Consider the following 13,935-nt stretch of genomic DNA (forward strand, 5'->3'; position numbering starts at 1 on the left):
ATGCATAACTCAACAGAATATGGGTCCCAATTTGCATGTTTCATCGCCTTTTTTCCTTCCACTACCTCGAGCTTGTGTGAAAACATGCCATGTGGGTGGATATTTAATTTCCTAAGGAAACGCGAGCTATAGAAATTTCCACGTGAATGATAAGGATGATTCCTAACGGTGCTAATGATGAAGATATAAGGATGATTCCTAACGGTGCTAATGATTAAATTTAACAATTTTCTTCTGTTTTTCCTTTAGTTTTTCTACTTTCAAAACATGTGACACAAAAAAAAGACCACTACAAAAAAAAAGTACAAACAGAGCCAAGCTAAGGGATAGAGCTATGATCGAGCATCAAAGAACCACCATGAATTAAAAAAACTTAAATTTAACTCTCGGTCCTATAAATTTATCTTTCACACAATTAATGGTATGGCCTTCATAAAGCTTTTGGACCTACGGTAGAGGACGGCTCAAGAAAAGAGATCGAAGCTAAGATATTTGAAGGAGTACCTATCGTCCGGAGGATAAAGAAAGCAACATGATTACATACATTCATAGAAAAGTGTTTAATACATCAAATGAAAAACAAGGCAAATTTCTTAAGAGATTTGACTGGATGAAATTTTCTACAAGATTAAATTAAAAAAGTACTCCCTCCATCCCAAAATAACTGTCTCAACTTTATACTAGCTCTAGTATAAATTTGTATTAAGCTTTTTAATACAAAATTATACTAACCTTAAGACACTTATTTTGAGATAGAGGATGTACTCGTAAAAAATCTTAATAATTTCAATCAGATGAATAGAATATCGAAACGTGCACTAATAAAAACAACAAAATAAAAGTTGACACGTTTAGTGGGACTCGAACCCACAATCGTACTTTCTCCATCCAAAATAAGCTCTCTAGTATAAAATTGTTCTAAGCTTAAGATAATTATTTTAAATCTTAATAATTTCAATCAGATGAATAAAAATATGGAAACGTGTACTAGTAAAAACGACAAAAGAAAAGATGACACGCCTGGTGGGACTCGAACCCACAATCGTCTGATTAGAAGTCAGACGCCTTATCCATTAGGCCACAGGCGCAGATATGATTTCGTCGAACCCACGCATATTCTTCTTTTGTTTCCTTTGTTACGCAGATCTACGCAACAACTGCCCCGCCGTCCTCTTGAGTCTTGTCGTCAGATCCGCGTCATATATCCAATACACCGCCTTCCCCGTCGTCTCCGATCTCATCACATCACCGTCGCCGGAGCGAGGTGGAGAAGAGGTCGTCTGCGCGCGGGATGGAGTCAGCGGCGAACAAGCGCAGCAGCATCGAATCCGGCGCCACGGCGGCCGAGGAGGAGGAGAAGGGCCGCAAGAGGGGCCACGGATCCACCGCGCTGTTCGTAGCGGTGGACTACGCCTTCCTGCTCGCCTTCGCCGGGTTCCTCTCCTACCTCGTTGTCTCCCAGATCCTCCCTTCCGCCACCTAGATAGGTCGCCCGTCGCCGTTTGCTTCTGGACGCGATGCGTGTGAAATCCCGAGATCTTGGCTCGGGATACGGTCACCTCCTCCTTTGCCTCGTTTGATGCAATGGATTCTGCCTCTGTAACAATCAAAATATGAGATGACAAGTAGCTCTGATGCTGTTTCTTTGCTATTTTGCATGACGAATTGTGATGCTCCAGTCTTCCCGTGTTCTAGTAGAATAATAAAATGCTCCAGTGTTCCTTTGTTCATGGCTTGAACTCTTCACTGGATGGTGTCCACTGTATATCAGATTGATTGTTCATGTTTACGTTATTAGTATGTTGGAGATGGATAATATTTCCAGGAACAAGAAGCTCAGGTGAATCTGAAGCGTCCCTTCTTCAGATGAGCGCACAAGGCTTCCTGCTTTCCGCCTTTGGTTCTTTCAAAATCGCGCAATTTTTTAGGCAAAGCAACGACTTAATTTCGACCAAGATTGACCTTTTCCATTTCCTTCCCAAGGGGAAGAGACCAAAAGAACCTTGTTACAACATTTCACATCAATAGTCGCATAATATCTGACTAGAGATGAGAAACTCTCCATGAGGCTACCAGCTAACAGCTACGGTGGTGATTTGATCAGTTAGCACATTCATAGCATTTTCCTGGATAACCACAGCATTGTTTTGCAGTTGAAGTCTAAGGCAATAGCTGAACAGCTGAGATGGATGGGATCTTCTCTCTGAGCTTCTGTGCTACAGCAACTCGGATGGCCGCCACACCTGCTGCAGGGCCCCTGAGTTGGACTTTCACGAAGAATCTGTTGATCGCGACAAACCTGAGATTACCGCCTCCTGCGCCAGTGAGGTATGGCCTGATCTCATCGAGTACCTGCCATTGGGTGAAAGGATGGAATTTTCAAATAACTTTTGTTGGTCTGGTTTTCGCCCATATTATGGAAAGGGCAGATAAAAGTTAGATAATCTCAAGGTGTAGGACAATGTGCAACAAGGAGACAATGTATAATGTCCAACAATTACTTGCACTATTATATTTATTTGGTATTGTAGATGTTGATAATTTTTAATATGAACTTAGTCAAAGTTTTGACTTAAGAGAAACCTAATACGTGGAGTAAAAAGAAATGGAGGGACTGCATGTTCTGCATTCTGTGCTGGAATGTCATTCTAAGCAAGGATGGACGACAAGCAACCACATGGAACAGTCATCAATTTGCCACAAAATTTAACAGACGAATGGCAAATCCTCTTATCAATTGAAGATGGACGGGGATACTGTCCATGGCACGAGGGTTGTTGCTCCAGGTATATAGTCCCCACTCCCCAGAATGGTATGTGCAATTAAAGACAACACATGGTATGCTGTTGCATAAAAAAAACTGCAACACTAGCATTCTATTTGAAGATAACAACCTATGTTTAATTTAAGAAACGCTTTTGGTAAACTATTCCTAACTAGCTCAAACTGACGCTGCAAAGACCCTCCTACAACCAGAGAATCTTTATTTGCATTTCATATATGTACCTAGTCGAATTGTACGTGAGAAAAAAAGAACTCAAATTGTCTGCACAATTAAAATTCTGATTATTCTCCATGGTACCATAACAAGTACAGTAACAGTACCTTCTCAACATTCTCTTTCTTCAGCTTAAGCCCAGCCTCGTTGTCCGTGATAGCTTCAACTGCAGCAATCTCTGGTATTTCATCCATCAAACGCCGCTGAATGCCCATCCTCATGGTCATCACGGAGCCCGGGCACGCCCCGCATGCTCCTTGCAGCTTCAGCCTCACCACATTCCCGTCGATCTCATGCAAGGCAACGTTGCCTCCGTCTGCCATGAGATACGGCCGGACTTGATCCAGAACAAGCTCCACATTTTCAGCGGTTAATGACGAATCGACCACTGGATTCGGGTCGGCAATGGGTTGAACAACTGCAGCAACAAAGCGTGATAGATGGAACTTTGGAATCCACCTCTTATAAGGACCATCATACTGAAGTATCAACTATGCAAAAGGGGGAGAAGCTGCGGCAAGGACGGAAGCCTCACCTTGTGGCGGCGCGCGAGTGGACACGGCTACCGAAGTTGCCGCGGCAGAGGGCGTTCTCCCGCGCAAGCGCGACGAGACGACGACCTTGAAACGAGCAGCTCCTCATTAGACAAGATGAAGCGGACAAGCAAGAAGAGACGGAGGAACAAGAGGCCTGACCTTGAAGGAGGAGGAGGAGGTAGAAGGCGAGGTGGTCGGCGCCCACGTCGACGCCGCTACCGCCGCCTGCATCCCCGGTGCCCGACTCCAATCGGCCCTGGAGATGCCGCCGCTGTTGGCGTGGCCTGGGTGGCGGGTGGTATTTGTGTGCCCGCATTCCCGCTCCAGCGCTCGTTTCTTTTGCTAAATTTTGTGCGGTAACCCAAAGCAAGCTGATGGCCATGCAGACATGCTACGAACGTGCTGCTCTCTAACCAAACATACAATATGTCAACATACAATATGTCCCGTTTTGCAAACTACTTCCTCCGTTCCTAAATATAAGACTTTTTAAAGATTGCATTATAAACTACATACGGATGTACATAGACATATTCTAGAGTATAGATTCACTCGTTTTGCTCTGTATGTAGCTTTCTAATAAAATCTCTAAAAGGTCTTATATTTTGGAACGGAGGGAGTAGGTCAGGTGGGGAGACAGGGGGTACAACCTCTGCAATATTGGCTCGTTATCGGAGTATATTTATTACTCCTTCCGGTCCAGAATATAAGATGCATTAGTATATATATACAAAGTCGAACTTAGGTATGTTTGATCAAAATCATATAATAAAATATTAACATTTACAATACAAAATAAAAAAATATGAAATACTTCTTATACGTAGATTGAAATGAGTAAACAAACACACTAAAACTTGTCTACATGCTCCCTTTGTTCCAAAAGACATGTTGTGGTTTTAGTTCAAACTAAAATCATGATAGGTATTCTGAAAGGGGGGAAGACATTCAATTGAGAAAAAAAGTTGAAACGTCTTATATAGGAAAGGTAAGTAGTTCCTCTGTAAAGTCATTACTTTAGTGATCTAAACATTTTTTTTTATGGAGGGAGTAGTTTGGAAGGTTAGTAGTTTGGACTTTAGAGGGGCGTAATTGTGTGGGGATCACAAGACTTGTCACAATGGAAAGTATAGTACACTAATATCTTTCATATGACATATATCAGTCTACATACTGGTACTACTTTGTAGTGTGTGGCATCATATGTTGATATTTTAGATGACTTATTTACAAAGTGTCAAAAAAACGTCTTGATAGCACCGTACTTATTATGCACACTGATGCAGAGGAGGGCGGACTGATCCAGGACGGCGCATGTCATCAAGGACTTAAGCTGCAACGGCGCCGCCTGTCTATGTAAACGTGATGCAGGAGAGGGCTGTGCATGGCTTTGCCACGCTTGGCAATGGTTGTGAAGATCCCACCAGGTGATCTGGGAGCAAGACGGTTCCAACTTTGTGTTGCTGTAATAAGCTGTAGTGGGCGAAATGCCCCAGTTGCTTTAACCTCCAAAAAGTGATTCATGCTTAAACATGTTTCTCATCATAGAAACCCCCACAAGGTGGAAAATCAAATGTCACTCAAGTTACCTCAAAAGTTACAAATAAATAGACATCACAGTTACAAAAGCACCGCTACATCGAAAGGATTTTCACAGAATTTTCCCAACATGATAGAGGACACACATACTCTCATGCATTAAATGTTGATATATATAAATACACAGATCTCACGTAGTACATGATATCCTTGAATTGGACGCAACAATTCAGAGGGGAAGTCCAGACAGTGCCGCATGGATACTCACTTCCTATTTCTGATTTGAAAAGGAGGAATGCAACAAAAGAAACAAAGAAAAATAAGAACCTGCACCAGGCACTTGTACTGAACTCCTAAGCTACCACAGATGTATACACTATGAGAGCAGCTCCAGGGAACAAATAAGTATGCAAAAAGAAGGGGTGTGATGGAATAAGCGAACGGGGCGTAGTTCTGAAACCCTAATCAGGAACTAGCATTAATCCATTTTGAAGGCCTCACTTCCAAAGCAATGGCACGTATATGATTTCTTCTGATACTGCTCCGCCCCCACCCCACATATGTAGCAGGAAATTAATCACATTTGATGTTTCTGTAGATTCTCCTCACAAAAAGAGTTGACCCTACATAGCCAATAGCACCTGAATCACCAAAATAGATGTCAGAACATCAAAGTGGCCTTTAAATATTGCAATGTATAGCAATCATTAGTGGTAAAGAGAGCTTACCGCAAAGTATGCCCAGACCAAGACAGAACATCAATGTGTAGCCAAAGTAGAAACTTGTCTGGAAAAAGCCGGACATCTTTGTCTTCACATGATAGTAGTAGATGGAGTACAGATACACATATAGCGCTGTTGATGCGGCAGAGAAAAACGAAGTCCATTGCCAATGATAGTTCTCAGCATTCAGCAAGAAATAAGTACCAACAATTGTGACACAGATTGTAACTATTAGAAGAATGACAAAGACCAGCAACATGAAGCCGTAAACATAATACACCTGCCAAGAACCAAATAACATTGCATAATAAGATGCTCATACAATGGAAATTGCAGGAAGGTGCTTCAGAATAAGGCATGGACAAATGTAATATGAAGCAAGGACAGTAAAATCCTTTCCACACTGATAAGTGGCTAACATGATTTTGATGATTAAAAAATACTACTCCGTCCCATAATGTAAGACGTTTTTTGACAATACACTAGTGTCAAAAAACGTCTTACGTTATGGGACGGAGTGAATAGTATTTTGTACAAAATGTCTACAATTTCCTTATTTACCTTGTAGTTCCAGAATGAGGTGAACACAAAGTACATCTCGATGAAGATGCTGCCAAAGGGAAGAAGCCCGCCCATCAATGAGATGACAGAAGGTGTAAGGTACCACTTCCTCTCAGGAATAGGCCGTGGAATAGTCTTTACTCGGCAGGGATTGTTAGGAGCCCCACTCCAGTTTCTACCAACGACCGTTCCCAAAAGTACCAGCGGAAAAGATATGAAAGCCCAAAGGACAAACATGACAACCATTGTACCAAATGGTATTGCTGCTAATGACCCGTAGAAGATTGCAATTGTATTCAGCGCAAAGCCAATGGCAAAGTGCAAGAATGGAAAGAGGGATGCTGTAAGGATCATAGCCTTTATCCAGTTTTTACCTGCCATGGAATCAAGTCAAGGAAGTGAGAAAATCGTATAAAAACTCTAGAATCTTCTAGAAAAGAGTTAGATGCCATGATAACATGATGAAACTAGAAAGAACAAATCAGAAGAAAGCTGAGACTGTCCAAACAAATACTGATAGTCTAAGAAAGAAAGAAGGGTTTTTATCATTTATGCCACTAGTTGTGCCCCCACTACTCAGTTTTGCCATTAGAAGTTACAACTGCTCAAAAATGCCGTCGTTCTGTAAGATGCTTGCTCAAAAATGCCATTAGATATCTCAAAAATGCCATCGTTCCATTAGATGTTTGCTCAAAAATGCCATTAAACATCGTTATTGTCAGGTCAAAGCCATTGACCATGTTATATGACAAAATTACCCCTAGACCCACATGTCAGTTCTCTCTATCTCACAATGATAAGTGTGGGGCCCACTTGTCAGGAGTAAGGAAGCAAATAATTTTAGAGGAAAATGAGAATGCTGGTGGGATCAAGTGAGACCCACACTTTATTGTAGTGAGATAGAGGGAGAGCTGCCATGTTGGTCCATAGGTATTTTGGTCATTATAACATGGCAAACGAGATTTGAGCTGACAGTAATGGTGCAAAGTGGCATTTTTTAGCATGCGCCTAAAGAAGGGATGTCATTTTTGAGAAGTTGAAATTCTTAATGGCAAAACTGAGTAGTGGGACGTAACCAGTGGCATAAATGATAAAATCCCAAGAAAGAAAATTGTGCGACTTGTCAACAAGAAGTGAAAGACCATACCGCCATTCCTCGAGTAAAGACCAGCACTAACATATCCAGAAATAAAAGATGTAAGAGCATAGCACACGATGAAGGTTGTGATGATAGCCCCTCGCCTGAGAAACATTGGCATGTAAGTTAAAGAATGGGAACCGCATGCTCAACATGCAAGAAAAAACACTCCATGCTAAAAATAACGAAGGCTTTTTGTAAAACAGCATAGGTTTTTTGACATTTCAGGATTCGTTCACTTCTCGGTACCCTATCTCCATGGGATCAGTGCATCTCAACAGGAGGATATAATACCGCCACTCCAATTTGCGGAACTGAATACAAGGTGATTTTCAGATAACCAAAAGCAGGATTTATTTTCCTGAACTATTTGTGTGTCTAGAGGAGAAAGGAGAAATAGTACACTATGTTATACAGTAGTTTATTCAAAAGGTTCTCGCCCAAGCAGAAAGATAACAGTTAACTGGAACTGGCAGGAGGTTTAGGCGGCACGGTGTTGCGGTGGGGCAAAACAGTCTAACAAGGGGAAGGGAGGGAGGGACAGGGACGGGGTATGGGAAAAACCATTGACTTGAATGGATAGGCCATTGTCATATCCTACCAGCCTAACACATATGTCCAAATTTATCTCATCATCCTAATTTAACTTGAATATTACCTTTTAATAAAGACCAAACTTCTACAGCACTTTCACGTGTTGCCACCGATCCATGTGGCCAACAACGGCAGTAGCGTCGGCCCCACATGACACAAAATTAACTTTCTGTGCTTAAAGCCTTTCAGACCCAAACAAGTTGGGGTAGGCTAGAGTTGAAACCCATAAGATATTGAAACCAAATCATGGTTCTGGCACGTGGATAGCTAACATACACGCACCCCTGCCCATGGCTTAGTTCTTTGGTGATATTCCAGCCCCTACAGCATTATTGGTGCAACAAATCCAAATTGCAAGTACCATGCCTTGAACCTGGGTGGGTGGAAAGGTATCAACCCCTTTCCACCAATAGGCTATGCCTTAGTCTGCGATATTCCAGTCCTTCGGATCTCTCTTTTACGGATTCCTCCCATGTCAAGTTTGGTCTACCCCAAACTCTCTTGACATTATCAGCTCGCCAAGCCTATCACGACCCTCCTCCTTTACCCGGGCTTGGGTATCAGCTATGTTATTGATCCCTTATTTCAAGTAACGTGAAACCCAACGACAATAAATTGTAGTGCCATCCTACTGTTAAGAGAGGGGGGTTGTTAAGTATATTATTACTCCTCTTCCTATCAGATGCCGATGCTCACTGATACTTAAGCAAGTACTTTACTCTACGCATGTGTGGAGTACTCCAGAACACTGCATGCAGGTTTTTAGATGCTCAAATAGGAGTACAAAACAAAACAGTGAATACTATCTTGAACAAGTGTTATATGCAGTAAGGAACAGATCAGTGGCAATTTTCAGTACCAGCGCTAAACAAAGAGAAATGTAACGTTAGAGACGAGAATCTTCTTCAGTCCATCAATAATGCTACCTAATCAATATATTATATGTAATACATTTTTTTATTTGCACATGCAATAGTTTAGAAGTCGGTGTTCATTTTTTCTCATTGATTTGTGAATAGTTTTTTCGGGTAGAAATAAATTTAACTAGAAGAGATCAAAATTCAATCCAGCAGGTACGAGAATGTTGTCAGCATTAGAAAATAGACACGACATTACATTGCCACATTCCTGTCAAGGGACCATTAAAAATAGTAGAAACAGACAGCCAGCAGCAATTTCTGGTTAAAGCAGTCAAGAGGAAATTAAATCCCAGACACTTCTACACTGATCTTGAGCCAACTTTTTTATTTAAGTTACTGTATATACAGAAAGATACTCCCCCCGTCCCAAAATAAGTATCTTTGCTTTTGTACAAGTTACTACAAAGTTGTACTGAATCAAAGACACTTATTTTGGGACGGAGGGAGTAAATCATAATCGCAAATTTGCAAATGATTGGCAGTCAAGATTTCCTAAGAAAAGTACAGGATCCGAAAGGCTCCTGGCAAATTTCTCGCGAACAAGTTATGCTCTGGTACTCTGAATGCTGGTTCAGCTCATTTTCAAATATCCCTTCATTCTTCTTTTCACGTATTCTTAATACGGTATGACCATGCCACTTTTTAAGCTTGTCATGTATTTCAAGCCATGTGTTCTGTATGCAACGAAAGGCAGAAAGGAGGTGAAAAGTACGTGTATGATTTTGAGCATACCCAACATATAACATGCCAACGATGGCCAATACAATCACAAGTAGGATAAGAGCTGCCAGCTGGGTGCCGATACCAACAAGAGCAGAAAGAAGTGTCAAGCTTCTAGGAGGACGAAATACATCACCATGGACAAGTTTCCACCCAGATTCCTCATTAACATCTCTCTCCTAATAAAGCAAAGTCATGAGTTCAGGCAACAGTTGAGTGGCAGTGGATAAAAACCAAGAGAGTTAATTTGGTTGGAATAATATTCAAGTACAGCAAAATAGGCACCAGAATTCAGATGCTCACCAGTGACTCTAGATCATCATCATCGCGAGCATATTTTGCATAATCATTTCTCAGTGTTCGCATCAATATCATTGAAACCAAACCAGTGAGAAAAATAACCATCATGAAAGAATTGAAAATGGAGAACCAGTGAATCTGAACATGAAAATTAAGAAACAATTAGAACCTTCCAATGGTTAGTTCAAAGGGGAGATGCAGTTCACTATTGTTGAATTGAAGGGTTATTCCCATTAGCAGGGAGAGGGTTGTGTGCTACGCATACTGGGTTCTTTTCCCGAAAAGCAATCATTACCATTTACCTGGTGTTCAAAGAAAGGATAGTCCAGGTAAACTTCAAAACGGCGTGCAAATGAAACATCTGTTGGTACCCACTTCACTGAATATGTCAGTTCCAACTTCTTGCCAGCTTCAAGAAGCTTCGGAGACTCTTGGGTGAGATTAACATGAATTATCTACAAAATCAAATCAGATCCACTTATATATTGATCTTCAAATTATGTGTTCAGATATCTACAAAATTAAAATCAGATTACTTATACAATCTTGTCCAAATTATGTGTTAATGTTCTGAATCAATGGAAGATACATACCCTGTTATCGTTGTACTTTACAAGAATATTCTTGTGTGTGTAAAGATAGTGCTTGTTTTCACTGTTTTTGTCAGTCTCTCCAACGAAACCTGTCAAAGCATATAACAACTGTCTTGTTAAGCAAAATAAATAAAGATAAAGAGTAGTAAGAAAATACTAAGTTGACAGGAACATACCCCAAAGAGGCAGATCATCTAGGTGGATGGTGCCACAAGCAATGCAAAAACCAGTGAAAATGTTAGAAACAAGACATATGACAAAATTAGTGTAATACAACAAAATGTAATGCATAATATATTGATCCACGTACCTATGAAAAATTCAAACCAGTACGAGCTTTCAATGGCATCAGCAAATTGTTGAATCTTTTTGGAATCTAGTTCCAGTGTGCAAATGGACCCCCTTTCCACATTTTCTAAAGCAAAGGCAACAATAACATTTATATAATTAATAAGATAAGCAAAAGCATACCAAAAGAAAATTGCATATGTCAACATTCAGTAAATCATAAATAGATACAAGGATGGTCTGAGAACAACATGAACATACTTAAGAACTTTATGTCAAGCTGACTATCAATCAACTCGTTCCCACCCAGGACTTCTCCAAGACCACCCCACTTGTGCCCAGGGTTCTCAGATGGCTGACAAAATGGGAGGCTGTGATAGTTGTAAGTTTCTTGAGGATTATTGTAAGGTCCAACTTTATTCACCCAGAGCTTAACTGAATCTCCAGATTTGTACTGCATGTAAGAAACATAAAGCGGTTGAGAACTTCAAGCCATGCGAAATGCTCATAGCACATGCATTTAGCATAACTAATCTAGAAAGAAAGCATAGTTCAAGATAATACAGAATGAAATAAGTGTATGATGTAAATCTGCAAAACATTAGTAATTTGCAGTGACTTGATCGGGATTGGGGGGTTGATGATGGCTAACGGTAAGGTACATTATGGAGAGAAGAAAGGAGCCATGGGATATCTTTCATCATTACTCAGTCCTAAGTTAAGAAAGCATTTTCTTAATTTTCATATAAGCACTCAAGTTTGATCAACTAAAACATTCCAGTCCCTAATAATGCAGTCAACTAAGTCCTCCTATATAAGAGAAAGTATATGTACTCCCTCCGTCCCAAAATAAGTGTCGCACATTTAACACTAAGTTAGTACAAATTTTGTACTAGAGCAACGACACTTATTTTGGGACGGAGGGAGTAACAATTATTAATCAATAATAAGAGATCAGTTTATTGATCTATTATCTATCTCGTTCCTTCTCCCTAACATATGTTCTACTCCCCAATCCCTTGCACCGTGCGATCCGTCCATCTTCATGGCAGTAGCAACCTAGGTTATTCCAGGCTACATGTCAATGAGGCATGGAGTAACATTCTCACTGACATGTGGGCCATGAGGCTAAATGTCAGATTGTGAGTGAGGCATGGAGTGGTATTTCGAGAGTGGTGACAAGTCCAGATCAATCTACATCAAGAAACCAATATACAACTTCTCTCTAAAATAAATATACGACCGTCAGCAGTGCATTTGATTTTCTCTAATGTTCAAATATGATCGCACAGACAGAGTACATGAGTTGCAGCATCATGCACGATCAAGACCATTGGCAAGGAATTATTATCCTAGTTGCATGGACAACTGAATGTCTTGTAGTCCCATTTATTTCACCAAATTGAAGATCACGATGATAGATGCATGAAAGCTAGAATGCAAAATATTATCCTACTAAAAGTTATTTGACGACAGCTAAAAAAAAAGTTATTTGACAATTTTCATGATAACCAAATCAAATCAATTCATATTGATCACAAGGGTACAAATTAACAAAAAAAAAAAGATGCACACATATATTTGACGAGATTATGCTCTTGCTGCTCACTCCTTAGATTATAGCCTGCTATTTCCACCAATTGCTAGCAAAACAAGTTATAGAACATTTGTAACAAGACGAGACTAAACTGTCAGCATCTCTCTGTGAACCAAACAGTAACTATATCCTGAATCTAAGAAGCAGAAGCCACAATGCAGCCTTCACTACACCCTACAGGAACATACACTACAGCCTCAAAATACCTGGATGTAAGCGAATTTCCTCCGATCAACATCAAGTTATTATATATCTAAGTTCCGAGTATCAGGCACCACCACGGGTACCATTCCGATCAGGTCCCACACACATCGATCTCATTTGGAACACTAACCCAGTAGCACTTAATACTGTTACCACCACCGTAAGCTAAGCTATGATGAATCATCCGAAGATTTAGAACCTCCTCCGTCGTTGAACACCAAGATTATCGCGTCACATCAGCCACCACCTCCAGACAACCGAACTGCACTAAGAGCTCTAGAACTAAAACCTCAGGACGCGAGGGCTGGAGAAACCAGCGCGAGATCGCGCCGATGGGCGTTCAGATCTGACGCCGCGGAATGAGAGCAGCTAGAGCGATCAAACTGAGGGGGCTGACAGAAGGTTTTAGATCCAAGGGAAGATAAGGCGGGGCGGGGCTGAGCAGCGCACCTTGTGGTCGGACTCTGAGGCGGACGCGCGGTGCGGAGAAGCGAAGGCGAGGACGGCGGTGAGCGAGAGGACGAGGACGAGGCTTCTGCGGCCGCTGCCGCGGGGGGAGGGGAGCATTCCGCCGCCGGAGAGATCTGAGGATGAAGAGGAGGCGGTCGCGAGCCTTCGGTCGGGTTTGGCCCGAGAGAGCTGCCGCCTCGCGATTTCACTGCGGTTTTGGACGGTCTCTGATGTATCTATGGGATCTATTGGCCGTTGACTCTTTGATAAACAAATGGGCAGGACAGGCAAATTCAGTAATTTCTACGCAAAATAAAGTTCTTTTTCCCACAAAATTACTACTCCCTCCATTTCAGTTTATAAGTTTGGCACGTGTATCTAGGTCATCAATTTGACCTCATTAAAAAATTTAGATGTTCTATTTTTTAATGATATAATTTTTATATTAAATAATAGATTTTATATAAATCAAATTGACAACCTAGATACGTGTGCGTGCCTTATAAACTGTGACGGAGGTAGTAGTACTTACTACTATCAATAAATAATGATGCTTTGAAAAACATGACAGTTAATTTCAGACCGAGTACTTGAATACACCTTTGCAACTAGTGGCGAAGTCAGAAATAATTGTTAGGTGTGGCGAAATTTATGGATGAGAAAACTATGTCACCACTCTCGAAATACCACTCCATGCCTCACTCACAATCTGACATTTAGCCTCATGGCCCACATGTGAGTGAGAATGTTACTCCATGCCTCATTGACATGTAGC

At 41.1% G+C, this 13,935-nt stretch overlaps 3 protein-coding genes, 1 long non-coding RNA gene and 1 other non-coding gene across 5 annotated transcripts; 2 read left to right on the forward strand and 3 right to left on the reverse strand.

The window, feature by feature from the left end:
* Positions 1 to 1,015: 1,015 nt before the first annotated feature.
* On the reverse strand, positions 1,016 to 1,088 carry TRNAR-UCU. The gene has a single exon. It is a non-coding gene; the product is annotated as a tRNA-Arg (tRNA).
* Positions 1,089 to 1,092: 4 nt separating this feature from the next.
* Positions 1,093 to 1,730, forward strand: LOC123395769. Its single transcript, XM_045090798.1, has one exon. The coding sequence runs from the start codon at positions 1,292 to 1,294 to the stop codon at positions 1,481 to 1,483; it is 192 nt and encodes a 63-aa protein (XP_044946733.1). The 5' UTR covers positions 1,093 to 1,291; the 3' UTR covers positions 1,484 to 1,730.
* Positions 1,731 to 1,945: 215 nt separating this feature from the next.
* LOC123395768 (nifU-like protein 1, chloroplastic) lies at positions 1,946 to 3,861 on the reverse strand. Its single transcript, XM_045090797.1, has 4 exons — positions 3,694 to 3,861; positions 3,534 to 3,618; positions 3,106 to 3,416; positions 1,946 to 2,352 (listed from the first exon to the last, which is right to left on the reverse strand). Exons 1-4 carry the CDS (start codon positions 3,763 to 3,765, stop codon positions 2,161 to 2,163), a joined length of 660 nt encoding a protein of 219 aa, XP_044946732.1. The 5' UTR covers positions 3,766 to 3,861; the 3' UTR covers positions 1,946 to 2,160.
* On the forward strand, positions 2,240 to 5,393 carry LOC123395771. Its single transcript, XR_006609823.1, has 2 exons — positions 2,240 to 2,328; positions 4,821 to 5,393. It is a non-coding gene; the product is annotated as an uncharacterized LOC123395771 (long non-coding RNA).
* Positions 5,229 to 13,395, reverse strand: LOC123395767 (transmembrane 9 superfamily member 1-like). Its single transcript, XM_045090796.1, has 12 exons — positions 13,161 to 13,395; positions 11,171 to 11,363; positions 10,932 to 11,036; positions 10,798 to 10,815; positions 10,622 to 10,710; positions 10,331 to 10,483; positions 10,032 to 10,166; positions 9,741 to 9,907; positions 7,504 to 7,598; positions 6,357 to 6,730; positions 5,802 to 6,075; positions 5,229 to 5,714 (listed from the first exon to the last, which is right to left on the reverse strand). Exons 1-12 carry the CDS (start codon positions 13,275 to 13,277, stop codon positions 5,647 to 5,649), a joined length of 1,788 nt encoding a protein of 595 aa, XP_044946731.1. The 5' UTR covers positions 13,278 to 13,395; the 3' UTR covers positions 5,229 to 5,646.
* Between the last annotated feature and the right edge of the window lie 540 nt (positions 13,396 to 13,935).

The sequence above is a fragment of the Hordeum vulgare genome, chromosome 5H, assembly GCF_904849725.1.
Source record: "Hordeum vulgare subsp. vulgare chromosome 5H, MorexV3_pseudomolecules_assembly, whole genome shotgun sequence".
NCBI classification, from domain to species: Eukaryota; Viridiplantae; Streptophyta; class Magnoliopsida; order Poales; family Poaceae; genus Hordeum; species Hordeum vulgare.

Coding starts and splice junctions, on each gene's coding strand:
- LOC123395767 (XM_045090796.1), bottom strand. CDS start 13,277: ATGCTCCCCTCCCCCCGCGGCAGCGGCCGCAGAAGCCTCGTCCTCGTC. Junction 6,076..6,356: donor CCTCATTCTGGAACTACAAG/GTAAATAAGGAA, acceptor GGTTCTTGGCAG/GTGTATTATGTTTACGGCTT. Junction 5,715..5,801: donor TGGTCTGGGCATACTTTGCG/GTAAGCTCTCTT, acceptor TTGGTGATTCAG/GTGCTATTGGCTATGTAGGG.
- LOC123395769 (XM_045090798.1), top strand. CDS start 1,292: ATGGAGTCAGCGGCGAACAAGCGCAGCAGCATCGAATCCGGCGCCACG.
- LOC123395768 (XM_045090797.1), bottom strand. CDS start 3,765: ATGCAGGCGGCGGTAGCGGCGTCGACGTGGGCGCCGACCACCTCGCCT. Junction 3,619..3,693: donor CCTCCTCCTCCTCCTTCAAG/GTCAGGCCTCTT, acceptor GCTCGTTTCAAG/GTCGTCGTCTCGTCGCGCTT. Junction 2,353..3,105: donor AGAAAGAGAATGTTGAGAAG/GTACTGTTACTG, acceptor ACCCAATGGCAG/GTACTCGATGAGATCAGGCC.